Here is a 26,772-nt window from a genome sequence, read left to right on the forward strand (position 1 = left end):
CTTCAGAGCTGCTAAGAGACGACACCTTGATTGTTCTCACCACAAAAAAGAAATCAGTGTTATGTGAGGTGACAGAAGGGTTAACTAATGCTACAGTGGCAATCGTATTGCATTATGGAAATGTAGCAAACCAACACCTTACACTTGTACACCTGGAACTTACACAATGTTATATGTCAATTATATCTCAATTTCTAAAAAATTCCATAGGTGTTAGCCTGGAAAACAGAAGCCAAGGTCCAGCCTTGCGATACACTGGAATTGCCTAGGGAGCTTTGTGATGCCCACGTCCCACTCCCCAGGATTCAGATGTAACCACTGCAGGGTGGGCCTAGGCTTCAGCATTCTCCCAAGCTCCCTAGAAGATTCCTCTCAGCAACCACTGAGCTGTCCAACCTTCTGGCAGGAAAGGAAAAGACATTTCAGGCAATTTTTATAGATGCGGCTATAGTCACATTTGGGGATTATTTTTAAGCCCTACAAGGTTTTTGGATTTTTCCTGCAACTAATTTCTATTCTTTTAACCAAAGTAATGCTGTAGACGTAACAATTGTAACATGATGGGCTATCCACACTCTCCTCTTTTATAAAATAACTCAAGTTTTATATGTATTTATGTAAAGCAGCAAATGTCTCACTTGCTGCATTTGTGTCACTGTGAAGACCCCAGGCAGAACTTAATGCCTTAGCCTCAAAAAGTGAGTTTAATAATAAGTCTGCTTTCCTGGTCTCTGCTTCCACTCCGATTGCAAAGAGTCACTGGGTAACTTAAATGAGACTGTCTCCCACCAGGGCCCTCCAATTCCAGCTGCCATTATGTACAAATGTTGACAGCTGGGGGTTGGAAGCGATTTGCCCAAAGCTGAGAAATTGTCACATTCTAGCCCCATAATGAGACCTGGGTTCCCACAAGTGACTAGAATTGACAGAGTGAGTGAAAAAGCAAGGCTCCAATTAGTGAATTTGCTATTAGGTCTTCCCCACGCCTGACATCAGCTCCTACTTCAGCTTGAGCTGTAACATAAATGTCAGGGTTTGTTTTTCCCAAGTATTAATAATTTCACCAAAGGAGTCAGCTGGTTGGAGAGCAGCTCCCAGGTCTTGGGCGTATGCATCTTCCTGGGCTCCAGCTCCCAGGTCAACTGGCTGTATGGACTTTGAGCAAATCCAGTCACCCCGCTGAGTCTCCGTTTCTTCCTCTGTCAGATGGAGTCAGGCAGGTGTCCCCATGAGCTCAAAACATCCATGGTCTAGATTGCAAGTAGCAGCCCCTGCAGGGGTGGAGCAGGTTGGGAGGGGAGTTTTTCATACTAGAAAGCAGATGATGTCACTCCCAGATTCACACTTCTGCTTAAAACCCCACAAAGACACTTCTTGTCACACTTGGAATAAATAAAATCCTGGCTCTTGGGCACATCCTTCCTGGTCCTGCATGATCCACTCCTGCTCTTCGCTCTCACCAACTCCCCATGGCTCACCACCCTCTATATACACTGGCCTTGGTGTATCTCAGATGGTGCAAGCCCCAACTCCCAGTCAGGGGCTTTCAAGGCTGTCTCTCTGCCTAGAACCTACCCTCCCTCCATCTGCAAATGTCTTGCTTCTCCTCCTCATGTCCGTCTCATTAGTGTGCCACCTCTCCAGTGGGCCTTCCCGGACTATCCTGGTTCAATTATCCCTGCCCTTGTATCCCTCCTCATCTCATTTCCTTGTCTTATTTTCTTCCTAGGAATTAGCACTGATCCCAATATTAACTCTCTTCCCCACTGGAAGGTACACACGATAATAAAAGGGCTGACCAAGTCTCTCTAGTTTCCTGCGACCAGTAGGAAAAATCCATCAAAATATCTGCAGAGTGACTGAGTTCATCAGTCCGCCAATGAGTTGATTCACTGATGCACTGAGAAATTCACTGATGACACTAGCTAGCCCTGCCTCTCTTTAGTTTGAGGTGCTCCCGCCTGTGAGTCTGTTTCCTCCCCCTTTCAGGAAGTGGCCAAGAAGATGAACTTGGACATGAGGAAGACATCCTCCCTGTGGAAGGACCAGGCACTGGTGGAGATCAACATTGCAGTTCTCTACAGCTTCCAGGTAGCACCAGGATCCAGGCTGTCCAGCCTCAGAGGGAAACTAAACCTTTCAGAGCCTTGAAGCCGAAGGTCGAGATTCCTAACTGCCAGGAACTGCCTGTGGGGGGATGTGTCCACCAGTGAGGTCTACGTCCAGTTATGCATGCTTTCCTCTCCATTGTGGATCTTGGGTGGGGACCGTTTGAGGAAGAGATGAATAGATGGGGGGAGGGGTGACTTGCCGCTTATGATGTTTTGGAATTAAGATGGCAGGTATCCTGTGTCTTGCCCCCTCTCAGGGACTCAGGCTACTGCTTAACAGACAAATCCTCGTGGTCATTATCAGACGCATATGAGCACCCAATGTACATGTCCCCGTGGTGAATGGTATTCTAGTAGGATAGCTATAAAATGTATCATTGAGAGCAAAAGAGGGACACCACTCATAATTGTGTTGGGACAATGGGCAGAAGCCAGGATTCTCCTGGGCAAACCAGGAGACCCACAGAATAGAACTCGTGCTCTGTGATTGAGACCCACTCTGTCCTCTGGGGGCTGCCCGTCTGAGAAGCTGGATCCTCACCCATGGACGTGGAAGCCACACACAGACAGTAGAACGAACATATCCAGTCATGGGCAGATGTGAAAATAAACCATAGGTCTCCACGTCAGGAGTAGGGAGAATGGGTACACTGAGGAATATCCCAGGGAAAAGACAAGTTGAGGTGGGGTCTGGGGAAAGAACTCCCCCCCTCCCCGTCCCCGCCCCCACTTCCCTCTCAGTCATGGAGGAATGAGGTTTCAGTTGTTGAAAATGATGGAACGTGGTTTGGTTGACTGGTATGAAGACTGAGGAGCCACACCAGCAGGGGTGAGAGTGAGATGAGTGATTGGAAAAGAAAAGTGCAGGAAGGAGGCAAGGGTTTGGGGGCAGAGCGGGAAAGTGCCGCTCGGGTAACATCTGACTTCAAACCAGCTGGGTGATGGGGACAGTCAGCCCACTCACCTCTGCTGTGACTTACTTGTTTTAATTTTTAAACCTTTATTACTTAAAAATGTGCTTTTAAGAGGATTCCGTATCACCGCCATAAATGGAGAGCCAATATCAGTTGCCATAAACAGAAGAGAATTATAGATTTAAATAAACAAACAAACACACAGAATAACAAAACAACATTGTTAAATTCTCACTAGATGAGAGAGGTTCCTCTTTCTTGTTAAACTAAAGAGAGGGGAGGGGGAGAGGGACATGGGCAAGAGAAGCGTTAAAGATACATCAGCACCAAACGGAGACTTTCTCCTGGATATACTCGCAAGGATGGAAAGAGAAATGCAGAGAAGCTTTTGACACTGACTAAAATCATCTCCAGGACCGCCCTTTGGGAAACGCTGCTCTGTGGGGGAGGGAGTCCTGAAATACCCCAGCGTCTCTTCCCTTCTGACTTCTTGTCCCCTCTCCACCCACAGAGTGACAAAGTGACCATTGTTGACCACCACTCTGCCACCGAGTCTTTCATTAAGCACATGGAGAATGAGTACCGCTGCCGGGGGGGCTGCCCTGCCGACTGGGTGTGGATTGTGCCCCCCATGTCTGGCAGCATCACCCCGGTTTTCCATCAGGAGATGCTCAACTACCGACTCACCCCTTCCTTCGAATACCAGGTCCTGCCCCCTCCCTGCCTGCCTTTGCACTAAGTCTTCAATACCTGCCTGTGTTATGCTTTGAGCATGTCTCCATTCAGATGAGCCCTTGGGACATTCAAGGGCTCAATCGCCATGCTTGGCTCGTGGCTACCGTACTGGACAGCACAACCCTAGAAGAAAGATGAATGGAGATGAAATGAGTAGTCTGGGGTCCCAAGGAAAGTGTTGGACCGATGGCTGAGTGGGAAGGTCTAACAGGACAGTGCAGGGAGGCTGGACCAGCCACTCTGTGCAAGGACCCCTGTGGTCACCACCAGCAGAATCACTCCCTTCAAGGGCTGAGGGGTGGGCATGGCTGGGCAGCCACAAGTGTGCAGGTGCCCTGAGCATCTCCCAAAAGGAGCCAGATTTCCTCACTGCAATGACCACGGTCCTCTCTTCCCAGCCTGACCCTTGGAACACCCATGTCTGGAAAGGAACCAACGGGACCCCCACAAAGAGGAGAGCCATCGGCTTCAAGAAGCTGGCAGAGTAAGTCTCCTGATGTAGGTGGAGGGATGCATGTGCCACCAAAACTCACAGAGCCCCAGAAAAGGAGGCCGGGCTGATGGTCGTGCCTCTGACCTCTTCTGTGATAGGATTTCTCTGTTTTCTCCAACTTCCTCACGCCTTTTTTGCCTCAGAGTGTGAGATGTGAATGTCACGACAACACTTCTTCCCAATTTTACTTTCCTCACCCAGTTTCATAAGTTCTTATCCTGGAGGCAGTGGTGTGTCAGTAAACCAGCTTTCCTAATAATAAGACTGTTAAGAGTAGTAATAATAATTGTAACATTTGCCAATTTCTATGGTGTAAATACTCCCACTGTGGCCAATTTCAAGCTACCAACAGGAAGTTACTGAACCCATAGTAGAGAGGAGCTGGTATGAACTGGCTCCAACACACCACTGCCTAGAGAGTGCTCTTGTCCAGGACTGAACTCTAATTTCACTCCTTCATTCATTCATTCATTCATTTATCCAACAAATGAATGCTGAGTGCCAGGCACTGTGCTACTCTCCAGGAATGCCATCATGAGCCAGATAAATATGGCCCCTGCCCTCATGAAGCTCACAGCCATTCATCTGTCAAAGAATCACACATTATAGTAAACACTGCGAGTGCCTTTGAGGAACGATTCATGGTGCCATAAAGCAGATTTAACCGAGTTTGGGAGGTGAGAGAGGGCTTCCTGCAAGAGATGACAATTGAGCTGAAGAATAAGATTAATAAGACAACTGAGAAAATAAGGGAGGGAAGGAGGTTTATGCGCCAAAGCTGAAGAGTTAACAGAAGAGTTAAGTGTCCTGAATATTGCAAGGTCAGCCAAGGGACCAGCTGACAAGTGGGGTGGAGCCAACTGAGACGATTGAATGTGGAAGCCAGCCTTCTCCTAAAGAAAGAGCTCTACATATCCACTCTGAGACTCCCCTGTTTGGAGGTAACGTTTTTTCAGAGGAGCTACCGTGTTCCCCCGAAAATAAGACCTAGCCGGACAATCAGCTCTAATGCATCTTTTGGAGCAAAAATTAATATAAGACCTGGTATTTTATATTATATTATATTATATTATATTATATTATATTATATTATATTATATATTATATATTATATTATATTATATTATATTATATTATATTATATTATATTATATTATATTATATTATATTATATCGGGTCTTATAGTTAAATAAGACCCAGTCTTATATTAATTTTTGCTCCAAAAGATACATTAGAGCTGATTGTCCAGTTAGGTTTTATTTTCAGAGAAACAGGGTAGGTATGCACTGAGTTTCTAATTCTTTTCCTTCAGTGCCCTTGGTGCAGAATTCTCTGTATGGTACCCAGTTGTGTAAAAGGTGCCATCCGCGCCACTGACCCCAGAAGCAAGACATGGTAGGTCTTCTAGGAAATCAAACCTAGGTCCTGCCTCCATTAATATGGCCCGAGCATCTCTCTTCCTCCCTCTCCTTCCACCTACCCTCATTTTCCAGTGCAGCAAGGACACATCAGCAGCCATTCTTTCACTAAGGAGAGAATTACAAATATTCTCTAGGGGGGCAGCCTTTGGCTTTGTTCAGTTCATCTGTCACTGAGGGAAGAAGGGAGGGAGAAATCTAAAACATTAATTGCACTATTAAGTTTGGGGTAGAAACAATGGGAGTTAATTATAGCTGCTTTGCTATTCTCCAATCATTCAAAGGGAACCCTGCAGGCACCTTTTAGTCTTCAGTTTCTCCCCCTTAGCCAGAGTGTTCCTGTAGCTTGGGTGGTTCCCCTGATTCTAAAAAAGGATGAATTTAAACTACCGATAATCCCCAGGTGGGAGTAATTAGCCATTTGTCTACAGTGAGATTCCTGGTCAGAACAGGGATGTTTGTTCAGAAGGTGAGCACAGGCATTCCTGAGCCCCTGACCTGTCGGCCACCCCCATGCCCTCATGGATGGGAAGGAAGAAACACTGGTAGGTTCTGAACGCTCAGTTTCGCTAGAAAGAGCCTGGACTTGACATTTAAATTCCCCAAGGCAGCATCTTTCAAATTCATTCTTCCTTTTGTGTGTATTTAGTACCTATTAGGTACCAGGCTCTATGCAAGGCCCTGGATATGCATGGCTGACTAAACCAGACCTCTTTTTTCATTTGTGGATCAATAAACCTCTAAAATCCCTTTGACCTCAATACCTGGTGGCTTATTAATGATTCGTTTCTCGCTCTCGCTTTCTCTCCCTCTCCCCCCCATGACATCTGCTTGTTCATAGCAACATTCTCTATGTTTTTCAGTTCCTATAACAATGTCTGGCACTCAACACACATTTGATGAATGAATGAATGAGCAAGTGAATGAATCATCATCTTTTGGGGACAATACTGGGCAAAGCAAGGTTCTCAAGACTGGGATCGATCAAGTAACAACCAAATAAAACTAACCAACCATTTTAGCTCATGACTAGTTTCTCTGGAGGGATTTAATAAAGAGTAAAGGGGTGTCTTTCAATATGGCGCCTAAACTCAGCCTCCGCGTGTCCCTGAGTCATGACAGATCAGGAGAGTAAGTTCTCTCCTATTATATTTCATGGATCGTGGATCGTGCCCAATAGTCCCAACCTAGCGATTCCCATTTTCCTTTCTATCCTCTTTCTCCCAGAGCCGTCAAGTTCTCGGCCAAGCTAATGGGGCAGGCAATGGCCAAAAGGGTCAAGGCCACCATCCTTTATGCTACAGAGACAGGCAAATCGCAGGCCTACGCCAAAACCCTGTGTGAGATCTTCAAACACGCCTTTGATGCCAAGGTGGGTAGGGGGGCAGTGCCAGGTCTCCAGCGCCTCGTGGTAAATAAAGTTGGGAGGGGAGAGAGGGAAGTCCACAGAGAAGAACCCTTTCAGAATGGATGAAAGCACACCCCAAGTTGCCCTTCAGCTCACACACGCACATTTGCATAGATTTCAGGGCACGGTGATGCCCCTTCTCTCTGTGAATCCGCCAGGAGCCCAGGAATCACAAAAAGAAACCCCCATCTCTAGAGCAGAGTGTTAGAGGGTTTAATGAAAATCAATTCTGGAGTCAGTTTGAGAAGGTCTACGTTAAATACAGTTCAGTAGGTTTCTTTGCTGCAGGACTTCTCAGAGCCTTTAATCTGCAAGTATGTGTTATAATCTCCAAAAGAGGAGGCGAGTGAATATAAACGTTTCCCAAGCATGTTTGTTTATGGCTCACTTATTTTCAAGGTGCATCTCAGGACAATGGGCTTCCGTAGAACCTCCTTTGAGAAATATTGCTCAAGTGATGCTGAGATATAGGGCAGCAATCTTTCCCTAAAGCAGGTATCTCAGACTTATTTGGTCCAGGTCCTCCTCACCTCTGGAAGGAGGATTAGAAAGGGGGCTGAGGAGTTGGTCAGATCCAGCCAGCCCGGTCATTCCCAGCCTAGATGTGGTCAAGAAGATTCCAGGATCAGTTGGTTATAAGAAGCTCAAGAGTCACACACAGAATCTGTCTTTACTGGCAGCCTGTCCCTTGCACCCTGACCCCAGATTCTCGATGTTCCCTCAGGCCACAGTGACCACAGAAAGGTCCCACACTACCAAAAAGCTTTCAGTTCAGCCCACTTGAGCCCATTGAAATGGTGACACCCAGAACTCTTGGTTCCCCCACCAAAGGAGAGGGCTCAAGATGACTCATCGTTTTCCTCTCTCTCTCTCTCTCCTTCTCCTTCCCCCATCATGACTGTTCTCGTCCACCTCCTGTCTCTCCTCATCACCTTCCTCCTTCCTCCCCACTCCACCATTCTCCCACCCAGGTGATGTCCATGGAGGAGTACGACATCGTGCACCTGGAGCATGAAACTCTGGTCCTCGTGGTCACCAGCACCTTTGGCAACGGAGATCCCCCTGAGAACGGGGAGGTGAGATCGGTGTTCCCCTGTGCTGGCGCGTGTTTCCATCAGTGGGAAGGAGGAGGGGCAGCAGTTACCGGCTATTCCGTAGCAAATCCTCCCAGAGCCTCAAAGCCAGTGACTTCAATTTGGATCCAAGTTCTGCAAAGGTTGGACAATTCCAGGTCCGCCACCTCTTGGTGTCCACTGACGAGGGACAATTCCAGGTCCCTAGTGAACATGTCACCTGAGTGAGCCACTTCTTTAGAATAGATGCTCCAACCAAACGCTTGGTGTCCCCTGTTCTAGATGACAGAAATGAGGACAAATAGTTTCATAGAGAGAAAGCCACAAAGGGGATTTGTGTGCTGGGGTGAGGGAGTCCACACCTGCAGTCCTTTCAACAGCTGGCCCTTCCCTGGGCAGCGGCAGCTCCAGCATGGCTGCCCAGCCCGAGCCCCTGACCCTCTGTGACTCCCTGGTCCCCACGCATTGGCTCCTCTGTCACCGGCCAGGACCCCAGACCTTCAGTACTCAACCCTATTCCACTGTTAATCATACACGCTTCACGTTGCATTCATCTCTTTTGACCTCCAGAAATTCGGCTGTGCTTTGATGGAAATGAGGCACCCCAACTCTGTGCAGGAGGAAAGGAAGTAAGTGAATCATCCTCCTGTGTCACATGATACTGTGGGGCAGGGGAGGAGGGGAAATAACTGAAAATTGTCTTTTTGGCACCTGGGGTTCACATTTGAGTTCTAGATGGATGGTGGTGACTGACTTTAGTGGGTGGGTGTCTGTGCCCCACTGGACTTGATCTTTTGGTCCCTGACTAGAAGGTTTTGGCTTGGTCAAATCACAGTCCTGTGCCTCAGTTTCTTTTTCCATCAAATAGAGTTTATTATACCTGCTTGAACCTTCTCACTTGTAAGAATGAAGTTAGAAAATAGATGTCCGTGTCCTGGGAAAAGCGAGGAGCACTGAAGTATTGGTTCTATTCTCCCGCCTTTGGGAACCTACATCCAGAATCAGTGAAAGGAGCTGCTTTCCCTGGAACTTTTTCCATCTGATGCTCGCGATGGAGTTGCAGCTATTGTGGAAGTTGCATTCAAAAGAAGGCAAAAAAAAATGGCTGTAGTCAAAAGATATTTATGGTGAAATTGCATCTGACATAGGATTGGGTTCTAAAAGTGTTTCGCAAGATGAAACACACCTGTAATCAAAATTACCCTTGGAAAGCCCTTAAATCCCCCATAAAGTAGAGAGCATATGGCACGTGCCTGCCGAGCTGCCTTTCAATGAGGCCAGCACAGCACTTCCTCTGCAATGGAGCAAAGCCCTGTGTCTTCTCCCTTTGAGCATCAGTGTCTGACGTAGCTGGCTGGTGGTTAGAGGCTGTGTGATGCAGAAAATCCCTCTTGGTTTTCTTTTAGCCAAGCGCATGTTTCCAAACTCATATACATTTCGTGTCTGGGGATGGCTGAGTCCTTCATGGTCAGCCCTCGTTCTGTGGTCAACTCCCCCACTCACTCTCCCTGCCCCTCTCCTTCCCCCCCTTCAGTGGCCTCCAGTAGGTTCCCCTCACCCCTCCTTCAGGGAGAGATAGGGCACCAACCATTCTCCCCTCTAGGTACCCGGAACCCTTGCGTTTCTTTCCCCGTAAAGGGTCTCCCCACCCCCGAGGTAACACAGAAGTCCGAAATCTGGCTACAGCCCGTGACAGCCAGCACAGGTAGAGCGTGTGTGTGTGCATGTGTGTGTGTGTGTGCACATGTGTGTGTGCATGGAGATGTGTATGTACATGTGTGTGCATGCATGCCCAATGCCAGAACAGCCAAGGCTACATCCGGGTCTCAAAGAGATCTGAGCTCTAACCCAGGCTATGCCACTAACTCACTAAGCAACCTTGAGCAAGTTCTTTGATGTGTCTGGGCCTCAGTCTTTCTCATCTGCCAAATGGGGAGAAACTCTTTCTGCCCTGACCACCTCTGGGAGCTGTCGTGAGGATCAAAGGATAACAACAAAGAGGAAAGCATTTGGGAAAAGCCTCAAACCTCATACAAATACACGTGCTGTTATTCTTACCCCACAAGCATCAACCATCCCTCCCACACTAACAACACAGCCACCCCCTGATATGTTGCATGACTTATTTACAGAAGTGACTCAACGTGAGACTATTTTAGGGCAGAAAATACACTTACATATATTTAGACCTTTCCTGATGTTGGAGCAAAAACTTTGAGGAACATCCAGCTTAGAAACCCTGCTGCCAGAATGCGTGATTGCTTTTTTTGTCTTTTGCACTCGGATTTGTGTATTGTGTTTGTGTTTTGTTTTGGGGTTTGGTGTTTTGTTTGTTTGTTTGGGGGGGTTGGTCTTAAGTTTTGTTTCATTTTGTTTTGCTTTGTTTTTGCCTTGTCTGAGGACAAAACGTACCACGTTTAGAGGAAAACTGGGGTTGGTTTGTTTCTTTTTAAATCTCAAGGCTCCTGAGCCTCTAGCGCTGAGGTCTGAGACCCACTGACATCTTCCTTCCCCTTTGAAGCAATTTAATAAGAAATCCAATCTACTTTCATGCCGCATGTCAGTGCTGAACATATTTCATATTGACTTGAAATGTGGAATGTGACAGACCCTTGAAATGTCTAAGGACCATAACTTTATGAAAGCGAGTATTGAAGGGGTGGTCCAGCACCATCTAATAAAACTTTCTAGGATGATGGAAATGTTCTATATCTGTGCCCCCCGATATGGCTGCCACTAGCCACGTGTGACTGTTGAGCACTTGATGAATGATTAGTGCACGTGAGGAACAGAACTTTTAACTGTAGTTAATTTAAATTAATGCAAATTTACATAGACCCACGTAGCCAATAGCTACCACAGTAGACAACGCAGGTGTAGCTCCTGCTACTCAACGCGAGGTCCAAGGACCAGTAGCATCAGCATCTCCTGGGAGAAGAATCTCAGGCCCTGTCTCTGATCTACTAAATCAGGATCTGCTTTTTAACCAGATCCCGGGGCTGTTTCTTAGGCACCTAGAAATTTGCGAAGCAAGATAGCATGGTCTAATGGTTAAGGCGTAGTCTGTTCTATTCCTGACTTCCTGCCAATCAAATCATGTTAACTGTTGAGATCTCAAGTTTCCTGAGTTGAGTGTGGTCACAAACCTTTTAAATATAGGTAGCGTCCAATGCAGGTGGCTACCTATCTTTGTGGTGGGCGAGGGTAAGTTGAGACATTCTAGAAGAGGCCATAGAAGTGTTATGGTCTCACTCAGCATGCAAGAGAAGGTCCTGGAACCAGGACTGGTCATTTGAAGATCCATTGCGGTGTTATTCTCAGGAGGAAGGAGGCCTCCACGCTAGAGCTCATGACTCTCTTTCATTTTGACAGGAGCTACAAGGTCAGGTTCAATAGTGTTTCCTCATATTCCGATGCCCGCAAATCATCGGGTGAAGGGCCAGACCTCAGAGACAACTTCGAGAGCACTGGTCCCCTGGCGAATGTGAGGTGAGCAAGGGGCTAGGGCACTGGGGGCGATGGAGGCTCTTGAGGAACTGGACTTCATTGCTAAGTGGGCTTTTTGTTGGCGGGGGGGGGAGGGTTCGCCCTTCCACACCATTCATCCCTCAGCCAACCAGCAGCAACCGGGTTGCCCCTGACTCTGTTTCCTATCCACACAACCCCATCACCCATGTTTCACCATCACACAAATTTCACCCCATTCTCAGCACATCGTTTGTGCTGAAGAATGTTGACCCCTAGAAATTACTCAAGAAGCTGCCCTTCCCAAGTGATATGTTTTACACTTAATAGAAACTTCTGGAGACACCCATCCATGACCCAGTGATTCTCAACCCTGCATGCACATCCGTGTCACCTGGAGATGTTTTCTGTCTACTCAGAACCAAACCCCACTTCCAGAGATTCTGGTGTAACTCGTTTAGAATTGGGCCCAAGCATTGCTTTTTTTTTTTTTTAATCCCCAAGGAACTCTACAGTCAGATTTGAAAAATACTGGCCTAAACCCATGTCCTCCAAAGCACAGTCTCAAACCGTGAGATAATTTCAAGCGGTAATTGGACAAACATTTTGTGTATTTTGTGTATTCAGTTTAGTGGGTATTTGGAAGGAAATAAAATTGGATGTCAAACCTTTAGTTTCACAGATATCAGTCAAGATGAGGCTGATATAAAAGCAGAGTGTCCAGGCCTGGCCACCAAGCTCTCACTTTCACTAACTGAACCTTCTCCACACCTGCTTAGGGCAATGCTTAGTAGGCAATACAGAGCACGGGATTCCCAGATGTTGAGGTATTATGTCCATCAGTACACTTTTTAATGGACTTAATGTTTTAAAGCAGTTTTAGGTTCATAGCAAAATTGAGGGGAAGGTACAGAGATTTCCCATGTACCCCCTGCCGCCCCCCACCCCCCCACCCCACACACACGCGCACACGCACACGCACACACACACACACACACACACACGGCTTCCTCTACTGTGAACATCTCACACCACAGTGGTATATTTGTAAAACTGATGAATCTACATAGACACGCACAGTCTGTAGTTTACATGAGGGTTCACCCCTGGTATTGTACATTCTATAGGTTGGACATCAGTACATTTTTTTAGCTTGACACTTCACATTTGTGGTGTGACAGACCCATTTTTCCCTTGTTAAATCTACCGTGGCTTAAAGCAGTGGTGACAAGCTGCAGCCTGCAGGCCAAATCCAGCCTGGCCATTGTATAATTTGTATACATCCCATGAGCCAAGAGTGGGTTTTATAGATCAACTTTGCAATTCATTTGATGATTAAAAACGCACGGCCTTTGAGCCCCAATTAAGCAAAATGTTACCCCCGCAAAAAAGAATTACATTCTCGTTGGTAGAACTGTATTACTCAAACAATTGTACTCCACTATAATTATTATTATACGTTTAACTTTGTCAATAAAAAATGTGCAGGAATTTTTCTTTCTTGTTATGTAAGTGTCCATATAATAGCTTTGACATTTTTTTCTTTGCCTATAAGCCAAAATATGTACTATCTGGCCCCAAATATAATAAGTTTGTCAACTCCTGGTTTAGAGGCTTAAAATAAGAATTTTGAAAGCATGAGGTGAAGATTGTGATGGAAACGCGAGTCTAGGTCGTGAGTGGGAAGCAGGTCTGCAGGTGCCTCAGGAAACGTATTAATGACTTAATCACCTGAACCATCTGTTAGTGAACACAGGTGGGCTTGATGAGCTGGTGAGCACAAATGAAAAGCAAGTTAAACAGCGTGATAAGTAACTAATGCTATGGGTGGTAGTCAAGTATGGCGGATGGAGTGAACATAAAAATTGCAAGGTTGGGAGAGCCATCCCCTAACCACATGGCATGACAAATGCTAGGTATTTCCAAATCTGCTTAGACTAAGGGCACCCCTCAACCCATTCCATTCCTGGTCACCAGCTCTCTCTACCCATCAAGCTATTGTCCTTTGAGGAAAAGGTGAGGAATCCAGGTCCAGGAAGAGCATAGATGAAGGAGTGATGGGGGGAAATACTGCCTAATCCCCCACACTTTCATTGGAAAAGCTCTGGAATTCCAGGGGCTGGGGAAAGAGGGCAGCAAAGAAGAGGAGAGTGAGATGAGAATGCATGAATGTGGATTTGAAAGGAGTGGATGTTAACCTTTGTTAACCTTCATTTGATCTGTAGGACACCTGGACCTATCTCAGGTTCATTCTCCAATGACAGAGAGTCCTTTCCCAGCTTTCTCACCTCCTTCCTTCAGTTCCCATCTCCATCTTTCACCATCTTGGCCCCCTCATCCTAAAAAAGAGATTCAGGGGGCAGAGGCAGATCCTACATGGAATAGCTTAAACAGCTCCACTCCTTGGCCTGTCTGAGATGACATCCACAGCACAACACTCTGACCTGGGAAACAAGCAGGGTGGGGGTTCTCGTCCCACCTGAGAATCTGTCGCCCAATGAGGTTGAGAACTACAGCCAGAATCAAGCCCTGGAAGTCTGACATAGTGTCTGTAGGACACAGTGAACTAGCAAGAGGGGCCGTCTCCGTCACAACCCTCCACTTTCCATGCTTCACCACAACCCCACCTCAACATAGAGAAAACTCTTATTAACTTGACCCCCATTGATGCAGACACTGACATTTTCTTGGAGGTATATATGCAAAGATGGTTTGCGAGGCAAATTCATTTGACAGGCAGTGCAAGGGGTGGAGCCAGCATATTTATAAATCTTTCATGCCCTTTTAGAAAAACCTGTTTACACACCATCATTTGACGTGTTTTAACAGTCCTCCCGATCTCATTAATACAGGTCCCCGAACACCTCAATGTTATAGTTTTCATTATCTTGGTACTTAAAACGGATCTAGTTTTGTAGAATTACAAAACCTGTAGAATTCAAGCTTTCTTCCAATAATGTAGACTAATTTCCCCCCAATTATTCCAGCTTAGAAATGGATACACAAGAAACCAGCCAATGATTCTGGGTCATCGTGAACCCCAACCCGTCTGCCTTAGAACCAATGGAGAATCTTCTTCTGAGGATAGTATTACCCAGCAGAGACCAGAGGAAGGGAGAAGAAGCCACAGGGCTCCCAGATTTTAAGTTGGCCTTCCCCAGATATGCTTGGGGTTGTCTGACCTAAACACAGTCCTTCTTTTTTTTTTCTTTTTTTTTTCTTTTTTATTAAATTTATTGGGGCGACAATTGTTAGTAAAATTACATAGATTTCAGGTGTACAATTCTGTATTACATCATCTATAAATCCCATTGTGTGTTCACCACCCAGAGTCAGTTCTCCTTCCATCACCATATATTCGATCCCCCTTACCCTCATCTCCCACCCCCCACCCCCCGCCCCCGTTACCCTCTGGCAACCACTAAACTATTGTCTGTGTCTATGAGTTTCAACACAGTCCTTCTTAAGATAGCAGAAGTATTAGCCGGCTCAGGTGGCCATAACCAAATACCACAGACTGGGTGGCTTCAACAACAAATTTATTTTCTCACAGTTCTGGAGGCTGAAAGTCCAAGGTCAAGGTGCCAGTGGGACAATTTCTGGTGAGGCCTCTCCTCGCAGCTTGTAGACAGCACCTTCTCGCTGTGTCCTCACGTGGCCTTTCCTTTAGGCACATGCAGAGAGGGAGAAGGAGAGAGGGAGACAGAGAGAGAGTCAGACTCTGGTGTCTCTCCCTTTTCTTATAAGGACACCAGTCCTATTTAATCAGGACCCTAACCTCAGTTACCATCTTAAAGATTTCATCTCTAAATACAGTCGTGCTGGGTTATGGCTTCAACACATGAATTTGGGAGGGTACATAGTTCTGTCTGTATCACCACGCACCCCCTTCCCAAATACCCCCATAGTCTCCTAGCATAGACTTTCTGTTGTCTTCCTGGCAGGTTCTCGGTGTTTGGCCTGGGCTCACGGGCATACCCTCACTTCTGCGCCTTTGGACACGCCGTGGACACCCTCCTGGAAGAGCTGGGAGGAGAGAGAATCCTGAAGATGAGGGAGGGGGATGAGCTCTGTGGGCAGGAAGAGGCTTTCAGGACCTGGGCCAAGAAGGTCTTCAAGGTAACTACCTGCCCAGATCTCAGAGACCCTGGGGGAGAAGTCATGCCCTCCACGACCCACAAAGACAGAGTATCTAAACCATCAGAAATAGAAGAGACTTGAAAGGAGCACTGGTACTTCCCCCATGTATCCAGCCAGGAGACACCTTTGACCAACTCACATGCGTGTAGGTGGTCTTAAGACACACATTCTCCACCCTGAATCCAACCTCGTGCATTATGACTAAGGAGTTGGGCTATAAAAAATATTATGGAGTCTTGGAATTTCAGGGCTGGAAGGGATCCATCCCTCACTCACATTTGGTAGCCAAGCAGACGAAACACACAGAGTTGGTTAACCAAACCAGGGGCCATGCCTCAACCTGAAACTCAGATCTCACCAATTTGTCTCCTTTGACAACCTTATTCTTATACTAGCTATTCACTGACCAATATGGCAGCGACTAGCCACATGTGGCTCTTTAAATGTAAAGTTAAAGTACCTCACATTGAAATATGATGAATGGATAAATAAAATGTAGTCTGTTCACACAATGGAACACTACTGAGCCATCCAAAGGACTGAAGTCCTGCCACCTGCTACAAGATGGATGAGCTTTGAAAACATGAGGCTACTTGAAAGAAGCCAGTCACAAAAGACCATGTATTGTATTATTCCATGTATGTGAAATGTCCAGAATAGATCAACCTATAGCGACAGAAAATAGATTAGTGGTTGCCAAGGTTTTGGGGGGATGGAAATGACAGTTACTGCTAATGGGTACAAGGTTTGTCTGGGGTCATGAAAATGTTCTGAAAGTAGATAGTGGTAGTGGTTGCAAGGATGCTAAAAACCACTGAATTGTACGCTTTTAAACGGTGAATTTTATGTTATAGGAATTATCTCTTCTTGCTATATATATATATATGTATATGTATATATAATATGTTAACTATATATCAAGTAGAGTTAATTTATATATTATATATTAATTCTATATTAATTTAATATATTATAATTATTATTCTGTATTTGTTTATATATATGTATACTAAATTGGATTTAAAATTCCATTTCTCAGCCGCGCTAGCCACACTTCATGTGCTCAGTAGCCACAAGTGGTGAGTGGTTACCACATCAGACAGGACAGAACATTTCCATCATAATAAAACATCCTGTTGAACAGAACTATTCTAGGCATGAGGTCACAGGAGAATAAATGAATAACGGCTTTCCATCTACATGTGGGACATGATTCAATTGTCCACCCTGGGAAAAAACAAAACAGCAATGACTGTGCACCCACCTTTACCTGCTCCTTCCTGGGGCCTGGAATACACTCTCATCGGCAGCCCCAGCAGAAAGGGAACTATGCAGTCTTCTGTCATTGAATTGACACTTTTGATCGTAGAGAGCAAGAGGGGAAACTGAGGCCCCTGAGCTCTCACGATATCTGTGTGGGGAGCCTGTTCCTGCATTTCTTCCTAGACAGGGAGAATAGAGATAACTTGGCTGTTTTCACACCTTGAGACAACTGTATGGTTCTTGATTTCAACCAGCCAACTTGGAGCATCCCAGCAGCGGGGCCTGTTACAAGGCACCATGTCCTTTAGTGCCACCCCTCCCCCATGCTCCTACCCCACTCCCAGTCCTGGTAACCACTACTCTGCTTTCTGTCTCTGTAGAAGTGCCTCTTCGGGATATTTCATATGATTGGAATCATATACTTTGTGGTCTTTTGGAACTGGCTCTTTTCACTTAGCATCATGTTTTCAAGGGTCATCCACACTTCATGAAGTGACATAGAGTTATATATTAAATAGAGGTTAGGTCCTAAAGTCAATAGTGTGATATGTCCAGCACATTGGAGGCATTCAAAAAATATATGATGGATTAGTGGATAGATTGATGGATATGTAGGTAGTAGGTGGATGGATGGATGGATGAACGGATGGGTGGATGGATGGGTGGGTGGGTGGGTGGGTGGATGGATGGATAAATTGATGGGTGGGTGGATGGATGGGTGGGTGGGTGGATGGATGGATAAATTGATGGGTGGGTGGATGGTTGGATGGATAGATGGATGGGTGGATGGATGGGTGGATGGATGGATGGATGGATGGATGGATGGATGGATGGATGGATGGATGGATGAATGGATGGATGGATAAATGGATGGGTGGATGGATGGGTGGATGGGTGGGTGGGTGGGTGGGTGGATGGATGGATGGATGGATGGATAAATTGATGGGTGGGTGGATGGATGGGTGGGTGGATGGATGGATGGATGGATGGATGGATGGATGGATGGATGGATAAATGGATGGGTGGGTGGATGGATGGAAGGATGGGTGGGTGGATGGGTGGGTGAGGGAGTAGAGGGAGGGAAGGAAAAAGGAAGGGATAGGTGGATGGATAGATAGATGGGTGGATGGAGGGCCTTGGCTGAAAGAGGTCTCTGAAAGCCCTGTGTGCGCCACAGGCAGCCTGTGATGTGTTCTGCGTGGGAGATGATGTCAACATTGAGAAAGCAAACAACTCCCTCATCAGCAATGACCGCAGCTGGAAGAGGAACAAGTTCCGCCTCACCTATGTGGCCGAAGCTCCGGAACTTACACAAGGTACCTCTCGCCCCCCTCCTGGGGAGGCATTCATGACCGTGGGGGGGAAGGAAAGGTCCTTAGAGACACCTCCAACAGGTCCTTAGAGAAAGTGGGTTTAATTGCTTTGGTCTCCATTTAGTGCAGTCCTCCGAAGATGAAAACACTGCTACTGCCCCAGGCTCAGCAACACCTAGGCATGGAAGGTTCTCTCTCCAGCAGAATGGCATGTTACCCTGAACCATCCTCTTCTCAACTAATTCAACCAGATTTGCTTTGTGTTCTGCATTATCCACAGCCACGCCACCCACCCCACCCAATGCCTCTCTGACCTCTTCTCTTTCGTCTCTTCCCTTGACTCCAGAACAAGTGGAAGCGAGAGTAGAGTGTCAGTAGAAGCTGCAGACTTTTGATTGACAACGGTGTAAGCGATCTCAGACTGTTGTTGCTCTTCCCACAGGTCTATCCAATGTCCACAAAAAGCGGGTGGCGGCCGCTCGTCTCCTCAGCCGTCAAAACCTTCAGAGTCCTAAATCCAGGTAGGGGCACCTTGTTCACTCAGGTTACCCACCTCTGCTCCAGATGCCCCCACAAGAAGGGAGGAGTCCTTGTTGACTCTTAAGGACCTCTTCCTGTTACCAACCCAAGTGCCATGGAGACCCCTTTGTTGCTTTGTAGCATCTTGCTTTCCTGCTTTGCCTTGGCCAAGCTCCAACCTGGAGTGACAGAAACGGAGATGGTGGGAAGAGGAAAGAGAATGGTTTTATGGTGAATTTTTAATATAGGCCACACCCTTGTAGAGCTGCTAATTGCATCTTAGTCAGAAATCGCTCAGTCCAGGCACTTGCTCCTGGTGAATGAGTCTTCTCTGGAGTCCTGAAAACATGGCTACCCAGACTCTGCTTAAATTCCTTTGGAAAAACAAGAGGCTCGTTACTGCCCAAAACAGCCCATTCTGTGTTTTGACGTCCTTGTTAGTAATTATCTTCCTATGCTTTAGCTCCAAAGTCTGTCTAACTAGTACTTCACCTTGATCCCAGTTACACTCCCCAGGGACAACTAAAACCAATTCGGGTCTTGCAGATAAGAGACCTCCAAGGAGCCAAGGACCTTGACCAATCTCTCCTGGGTCCTGATTTCTTCCCGTCATTCTTCCTAAGACCTGTTTCCCAGGGCACTCTGTCCTGCTGGGAATGTCATTTTCAGACCTGGTCACAGGGCAGTGGAGATCCTCTGATCTCTGCCAAGTGTGCTCAGGCTATTTATTACCATCCCTGATCTGAACATGACGCACTGATACTACCCGAGATTGCGGGCCTTGTTCTATCAGCCGTGCCGATCTCCCGTGAAGCTTATATTTTTGCTACTCTTAGCTATCACGTCTTTTCAGAATGATCCAGCCAAGACTGTCCGTCCTCCCCCTTGGATAAGTAATTTTTGTAGCACTAATGAACATCTTGGCATTGATCCCCATGGAAAGGAATCTTTTTCACTTTGCAGTTACAGCCCATGAAAATCTTTTGAAATCTTGATCCTTTGCAAAGCACAGGACAAAGAGTGGGCTGTCGAGCGGGACAGCCCTGAGTCCTGACCCCAGCTCTGCCATGCGACAGCTGTGTGACCTTGGGCAAGTTCCTTGGGTCCTCTGAGCCCCTGCTCCTTACCTAGCATGAAAATAGTGGCTATAAAGGTGGCTGATGTTTGTCGAACACTTTCTGTGTTCCATGCACCATTTTGAGTCCCTTCTGTGCAGGATCTCCCATAATTCTGACCAGCCCAGGAAGTAGGGGCCAATACCATCCACATTTTAAGTATGAGTCATGACAATTAGAAAAGGCAAGTCTGTGGCTTTTTCAAGGTCACACAGACATCGTTTCTCTGACTCCAAAGTCAATATGCTGAGTGCCTAGATGTATGGTCTCCACAGCGTGGCAAGGCTGCTCTGAAGCAACCGTGTATCATGTGTTCCCATTGCTATTCCTTATCTATCCAAGCTTCATGGAACCTGCAAACTGGGTGTGCGTGCTCTCTTACGTGGACTGAAAGACGTTGATCAAGTGATCAACAAGATGAAATCCCAGGGCTCCCGTGTCGTCTCCTATGTTCTCAAACATTAAAGAAACGGGTTGGGAAATGGATCCCTCTGAAGAACTAGTTAAATGCAGTATTCAGAGTCTAACAACCTCCGATATAGAGAAGGACTGTGCATGTGAAATACTACACATCTTACTTTCCATTTCTGTCCCATGGAAAGGTGTATGACTTAAGTAGTGTTGTAAGAGAAGGGACTGAGAATCTCCCGGAAATTTCTTTCAGCAACAAACTGTAAAAGACCCAATCTCCAAAATGACTCCCTAAACCATAGGATTTAAAAAGCAAGTTAATTTGCAAAAGTTTTAATGCTAAGTTGGACCAAAGTCCCAGAATAAACCCCTCTCCTACCTCTGGAAAGGGTAACTGACTCTATGCTGAGTGATTTACAAGAAATTATTTCAATAAGGTTAGAAAGTGGAAGACAGGATTAGCACAAAAAGAATCAAATTGTGTCCAGGTGTTTTTCTCTTTAAAAGCATGCTCTGTAGCACTACCTATTTTCAGGCTTACTACCATTTCCAGCTTTTTAAGGTTTGTGGTGTGTTTTATCTTTTTTAAGGAATAATTGAGTGAAAAAGCATGACATTTTTTCCCATTTTCCCCTGCCCAAGGCCAAAGTTGGGCTGGATATCACAAATCACCACACTAGAGACCCTTAATTGCAAGCAAAGTGCTTAAGAGGAAGTAAATAGCCTTTTGCAAGGGTGGTCCTTGCAAATCTAAAGAGAAAAGTGACCGCAGTGACTGCCTGGCCCAGAAATAAATTTTCTAATGTATGAACAACAATTAGCAAACAATACAGAAGAGAGTATAATGGAGCACTAATTGGTGGGGTACAGATGTAAGTCCTAGAAGTCGGAAGGAGGAGGGAAAATGCAGGGTAGGTTTTAGATAAGCAAGAGAGATTGAAGAAGGGACATCTAGGAAGAGAATGGCCGGAACAAAAGTGCAGAAGGGACCGGAGCACTGGGCTATCTTGGAGAGTGGCAGGACCTTACAATGGAGAGTTTTTGAGTGTACAATTGATTCCCATCTCCCCTCAGCTAAATTGCCTCTCTCCAGCCTTCGCCATCTCAACAGAGGACATCAACAGTTGGCTTAAGCCAAAAACCTCAAGTGTCCTCCTCACCTCTCACACTGCTCATCCAAGTCTCAGCTGCCACCTTGAGCAAAGCCATGATCACCTAGGATCTGATTGGCTGCAATAGACACCTAGTCTATCTCCTTGTTTCTTGGCTTTTCTCTCCAAGATCTAATTTCCAAATCGCACCCAGAGTAATCTTTTTAAAACGTACATGGAAGCCTCTCCCTCCACAGCTTCACACCCTCCAATGGCTTCCCGCTGGATGTCAGAAACTTCCAAACTCCTTGCCATGACGGGTCATGATAAGGCCCTCCTGATCTGGCTTCCGCCCAGCTCTCTGACCTCCTGGTTCCAACACTCACCCCTGCGTTGATCACTTTCCAAACACTCCAGCCTCCTTTCTCTTCCTTGACCGTGCCGCACTATTTCCTACCTCAGGGCCTTGGCACATGCTACTCCCCCTTTCAGGAACACTCTTCCCCCAGGTCTTTGCATGTACGCTCCTCATCGTCCAGGGCTCTGCTCAAATGTCAAATCACCATAGAGGCCTTTCTGACCATCGTATCTGCTAGTCTCTTAGCCCACTGCCCCCAACCCATCACCACCCACCCATCCACGTCACCAACCCCATCTGAGATCTTTCAAGTTACTTCTCAATGAAAACAGGGTACTTTGTTATCTTTATCCATCAGTCTCTCACCCTAGAACAGTGCGTGATACTTAATATAAATTTGTTGAATGAATGACCCTGATTAACTCAAACCGCTCACGATGGACAATGTTTACACTTTTCACTGAAGAATGAATATTAGCTTTCGTGTTTTTTTTCATTTAACGCTGGACATTAGCAAACTATTCTTTTCATCTGAGAAACTGTCATTGAACCACTGCCAAGTGCACGCACGTGTGTGTGTGTGTGTGTGTGTGTGTGTGTGTGTGTTATGCTTCTGTATGTGGATATAAATATATCACAAGCAGGAGCTACTCTGAGGGAGCAGTGAAGAGGGCCCAGATGGCTGCTAACTCCCCAATACTACCCTTTCTTCCTCCCCTAATACTTTCAATGATCTATACGTGCCCCAAGCTTTATGAATGAATGAATGAATGAATGGCCTGGAAAGTCCTGTACTTAGAAACCCCCAACAGAACTGAGATTTAAGACAGTCTGTCTCCAGGCTAGTGCTATCCAGGGAGCAGCTTCTTGCAAAGCTTCAAGGGCCGGCTCATCCAGGTGACCTGGGACCCTGCAGCCATTCAACAAGCCATACCTGGTCAGTGGCTTGCAAAGTCCCCTTGGTTACATTCCCAGCACAGACAGAGCCTGGGCCCACCTTCTTGCTAACCTGCCAGCCTCATCCCCATTCCTGCCCCTTATCTGCCTGACCACGTTCTGCCACATTCACGAGGACTTGAGGGAAGTGTCTGGGAACGTGAGCCAGCTCAGCAAGTTCGGGTCCTCCGCATTTCTATTTTGTACTGGCCAAAAGAACAGAGGCAAATATACTTCTGAAAGGAATCGTGATGATCTGGGAGAAAGTGGGAATTGATTTGCGAGCCTTTCCAAGGCTTCCTGTGGTTGTCTCAGGATGCTCCCAAATTAGCGACCCCACAGCGCCCCCTGCTGGCTGTGGGCCTCTGCTAATTCCCTTCCTGGAGCTAGCAGGGGGTGAAGTCTTTGCTCTCCAGGAACCAAGATTGGTGTGAGCTCAGAGCAGAATCAGTCAGGCAAGTTCATATAATTGACAAAAATTAGGGTCCCAGAGAGGGCAAAATCCATCTAGGGAAAGAGAATGGGATTCCAGACTCTAACACCCCCATTCACAATTTCAGTCACCAAGTTCCCCACCATACTAAAGAAAGGGGTTCCTTGCCTCAAGAAAACACTTGACACCCCAAAAAGCAAATGTGCCAGCACAGCTATTTTTAATAATGGTGGCTATTTGCAGCACAAAAGGCTCTTGGTTGTGCCAAAAATTCCTTTAAATAACGAGTCCCATTAGTCTATTCAAGTGTTAATTTACATACCACGGAGAATGTACAAATTTCATGTTGAATATCAAGTGTCTCTCCGCTGAAAACCAGTTGGCAATGAAGAAAAGGCAGATCAAAGGATTTGATTTACCAACGTAATCAATCCCAAAGTTTTCAGGTATTGTCTAAAAACTCAATATCTGTACTGAAACTTCTATCAAAGACCGGAATAATCATAAGCTGAGAATTCATTCTGGAAGCCATTCACTTAACCCAGGCCTCCTGCACTTGAAATACAAAAATCAATGTGAAAGGGCATGACCCAGCAGGTATAAATGAGGTTCTCTCTGGGTTTCTCCTTAGATCTCTCAATTCTATAGTATCGGTGTATTTGTATATGACAAGAATCCAAGCTTAAGGCCAAGTTCTTTTCCTTCTTCCATGACAATATGAAGACCCTGGTTGCAAAAGGGTATGGAGCTTGGGATTCCTAAGAGAGATGGAATTTCGCAAAATGGGGACATCACTGTCTTGGCACCAATGGGGGTGGTGGTTGCTAAGAGAACCTTGATTGGTACTGAGAACAGAGCCTGTTTCAGCAGCCGGGAGACTGAGGTTCCTTCAATCAACAAATGTTTCCTGAGCACCTCCTATGTACCGTGCCCTGTCCTAGGTGCCAGGAATAGAACAGTGGACGAAACAGACAAATTCTTTGCCTTCGAGGGTTTATGTTGTCCTGGAGACCAGGGTGGGGCAGCCAGGGGGGACACCCACACACCAGCTAATGATGTAAACTCTACTATTGGCCAGATGATGTAACTACTATGGAGAAAAGAAAAGCAGAGGTAGGAAGATAGAAAAGCAAAGAGGTCTGTGGACTGAACCCTGGGGGCCTCCAATGCCCAGAGTTTGGGGAGATGAGAAGGAACCAACAAAGGAGAGTGAGGCAGGGCAGCCACAGAGAAGGTCAGGAGAGCCTGGGGGCTGGAATCCATGACGAGGAGGAAACGAGCAGCCGTGTCCAGTGCTGCATCCATGGTCATGACCAACAGCCTGGGAACCGGCTGTTGGATTTGCAGTGGGGAGCACCAGGGTGACCTTGCTAAAAGCCGTGAGTGGGTAATGGGGACAGAAGTCTGGTTCACAAGGGCCTCAGGAGAATGGGGGGAGAGAAGCTGCAGTCACAGGACAGACAAAGGAGCAAAGAAAGGGGGCAGTAGCTGGTGGGCCTTATCTGATCATCCCCCTGTCCTTCCCTCCAGCCGATCAACCATCTTCGTGCGTCTCCACACCAACGGGAATCAGGAACTGCAGTACCAGCCTGGGGACCACCTGGGCGTCTTCCCTGGCAATCACGAGGACCTCGTGAATGCCCTGATTGAGCGGCTGGAGGATGCACCCCCTGTCAACCAGCTGGTGAAAGTGGAGCTGCTGGAGGAGCGGAACACGGCTCTGGGTAATTACGGCCACACCGGGCACCCCACCTGGCCACTCCCAAGGGCCCGTCCCTTCTCCAGAAAGTCCCAGAGGCAGTTGGTATCTGGGGAAGATGAGAGCCATTCTTCTTCCCAATTGCCAATCCAGGTAGGAGAGTGGGTCTCTGTTACCTCCAGTTTATGAAATGGAAGGTGCCCCATTGCTCTTGTCTGAACGACCTTGGCCCACTGGCCAGGACATCCATGGTTCGTCAGTGGGCGAAGGGGCTTCTACCTTCCTTTATCAGCTAAAAACTGACTTGAGCAGTGCCCACTCTTTCTCCTTCCTTGTAACCACCGCTCCACTGCCCCCACAAGTAAATAGCAACCGGAATCTGACCCTGCCTCCTCTGAGAACCAAAAGGTACAACGTGAAGCTCGATGGTCAGCTAGGAATTGAATCACATTTCTGACGTCATTACGTCAAGTTCCAACCTTTCTCAGTGATGATTCTTGACATTCCCATTGAAGAACTTTCAGAGGCAAATCGCTCTCAATGCTTTGTCTCAATAGATGCAGGTGAGCTCAGGGCTCAGACATGAGGAACGGCAGTGGTCGTCCATGACAGCCGGTGACCCATCACCTTTTCAAAGGTGCGAGGGTGTAAAGTCAGAATGTGACAACAGTATGCAGTCAAAGCCTCCTGAACAATCCCTTAGGAAGGCACCACTTTGGAGAGACATCTTCTCGTAATCAGTGTAACCCAGACAGTTCTTGCTTACTCCGTGTTGGAACTGTGCTTTTTTATCTTGGGTTGATAAAGTAGAGGCTTGTGTGTAGGGGTTATATAACATGAAAAGTACACAGAGCCAGCATAGTATAGTAGTTAGAACAAGGTCTGGAACCAGACTGCCTGACTTCATGCTTCTGTGCTGTGCAACTTTGGGCAAATTCCTTAACTTTTCCATGCTTTCATTTTTCTCAATTGCAAATGGGGATAATAATAGCACCTATCACTTAGGTTTTGTGAGTTTGGGGAGATGAGAAGGACTATATGAGTTAATGATATAAAGTGCTGAGAATAGTACTTTCCGTGGAGAAAGTACTAGGTAAGTGTTAACCATGTTTGTAATTTTAAACACTAGCATCCCACTCAAAAGAGGGAGAGGCTGACACCGTGAGAGGACAGACAGAGCCAAAATAGACTCACAGCTCACACGCAGTTGGTGGCTCACTGCATAGAATGCCAGGGGACTGTCTCATGCTATTTTAATATTTGTTTATTTTAAAATTTTTGGACTAGTTTGCTCAATTGATTTTGGATATGCTCCTTGCACACATGAGGTAACCACGTGGTACCCAGGAGCCTGGGTGTAGGTGTGGAAGATGGAAGATGGAGAGCTGAGCTGAGCCCAAGCCCTCAGAGCTCAGACCCTCTCCTTCCCCCATGCTCCCCTAACCTCCATTGTGCCTCCACAGGAGTTATCAGTAACTGGACGGATGAGCACCGCCTCCCGCCCTGCACCATCTTCCAGGCCTTCAAGTACTACCTGGACATCACCACGCCCCCGACACCACTGCAGCTGCAGCAGTTTGCCTCCCTGGCCACCAGCGAGAAAGAGAGGCAGCATCTGCTGGTTCTCAGCAAGGTGGGTCCCTGGCCTCCTACCACCTCTAGGGGGCGCCTTTCACCTCCTAGTCCTCGGAGAGACGTAGAGTTATTACAACAGTTTTCCAGCAGATGGCAGTCTTGGGCAAGGATGGCCATTTTCCAGTTTGCAGAAAGTCACCATATTGGCTAGTGCAGTTGGGCTCGTCCTGATCATCTCCCCTGCTTCTAAGGCGTGACAGAACAAGAGTGACATCATTGATTCTCAAAGTTCCTTCTTTTG

At 46.7% G+C, this 26,772-nt stretch overlaps 1 protein-coding gene across 7 annotated transcripts in view; it reads left to right on the forward strand.

The window, feature by feature from the left end:
- NOS1 (nitric oxide synthase 1) overlaps window positions 1-26,772 on the forward strand; it is a 156,183-nt gene that overhangs the window by 119,433 nt on the left and 9,978 nt on the right. For 5 of the 7 annotated variants that reach the window (XM_074321125.1, XM_074321123.1, XM_074321122.1 and 2 more), the window contains exons 11-23: window positions 1,990-2,091; window positions 3,537-3,731; window positions 4,159-4,244; window positions 6,900-7,044; window positions 8,052-8,156; window positions 8,724-8,782; window positions 9,757-9,858; window positions 11,526-11,642; window positions 15,563-15,737; window positions 18,199-18,337; window positions 18,777-18,855; window positions 24,728-24,921; window positions 26,360-26,529. In XM_074321125.1, coding sequence (XP_074177226.1) covers window positions 1,990-2,091; window positions 3,537-3,731; window positions 4,159-4,244; window positions 6,900-7,044; window positions 8,052-8,156; window positions 8,724-8,782; window positions 9,757-9,858; window positions 11,526-11,642; window positions 15,563-15,737; window positions 18,199-18,337; window positions 18,777-18,855; window positions 24,728-24,921; window positions 26,360-26,529 — 1,668 coding nt within the window. The remainder of the gene's footprint in view (window positions 1-1,989; window positions 2,092-3,536; window positions 3,732-4,158; window positions 4,245-6,899; window positions 7,045-8,051; window positions 8,157-8,723; window positions 8,783-9,756; window positions 9,859-11,525; window positions 11,643-15,562; window positions 15,738-18,198; window positions 18,338-18,776; window positions 18,856-24,727; window positions 24,922-26,359; window positions 26,530-26,772) is intronic. The other 2 variants (XM_074321126.1, XM_074321127.1) reach the window with 1 other exon arrangement.

The sequence above is a fragment of the Rhinolophus sinicus genome, linkage group LG16, assembly GCF_036562045.2.
Source record: "Rhinolophus sinicus isolate RSC01 linkage group LG16, ASM3656204v1, whole genome shotgun sequence".
Lineage (NCBI taxonomy): Eukaryota > Metazoa > Chordata > Mammalia > Chiroptera > Rhinolophidae > Rhinolophus > Rhinolophus sinicus.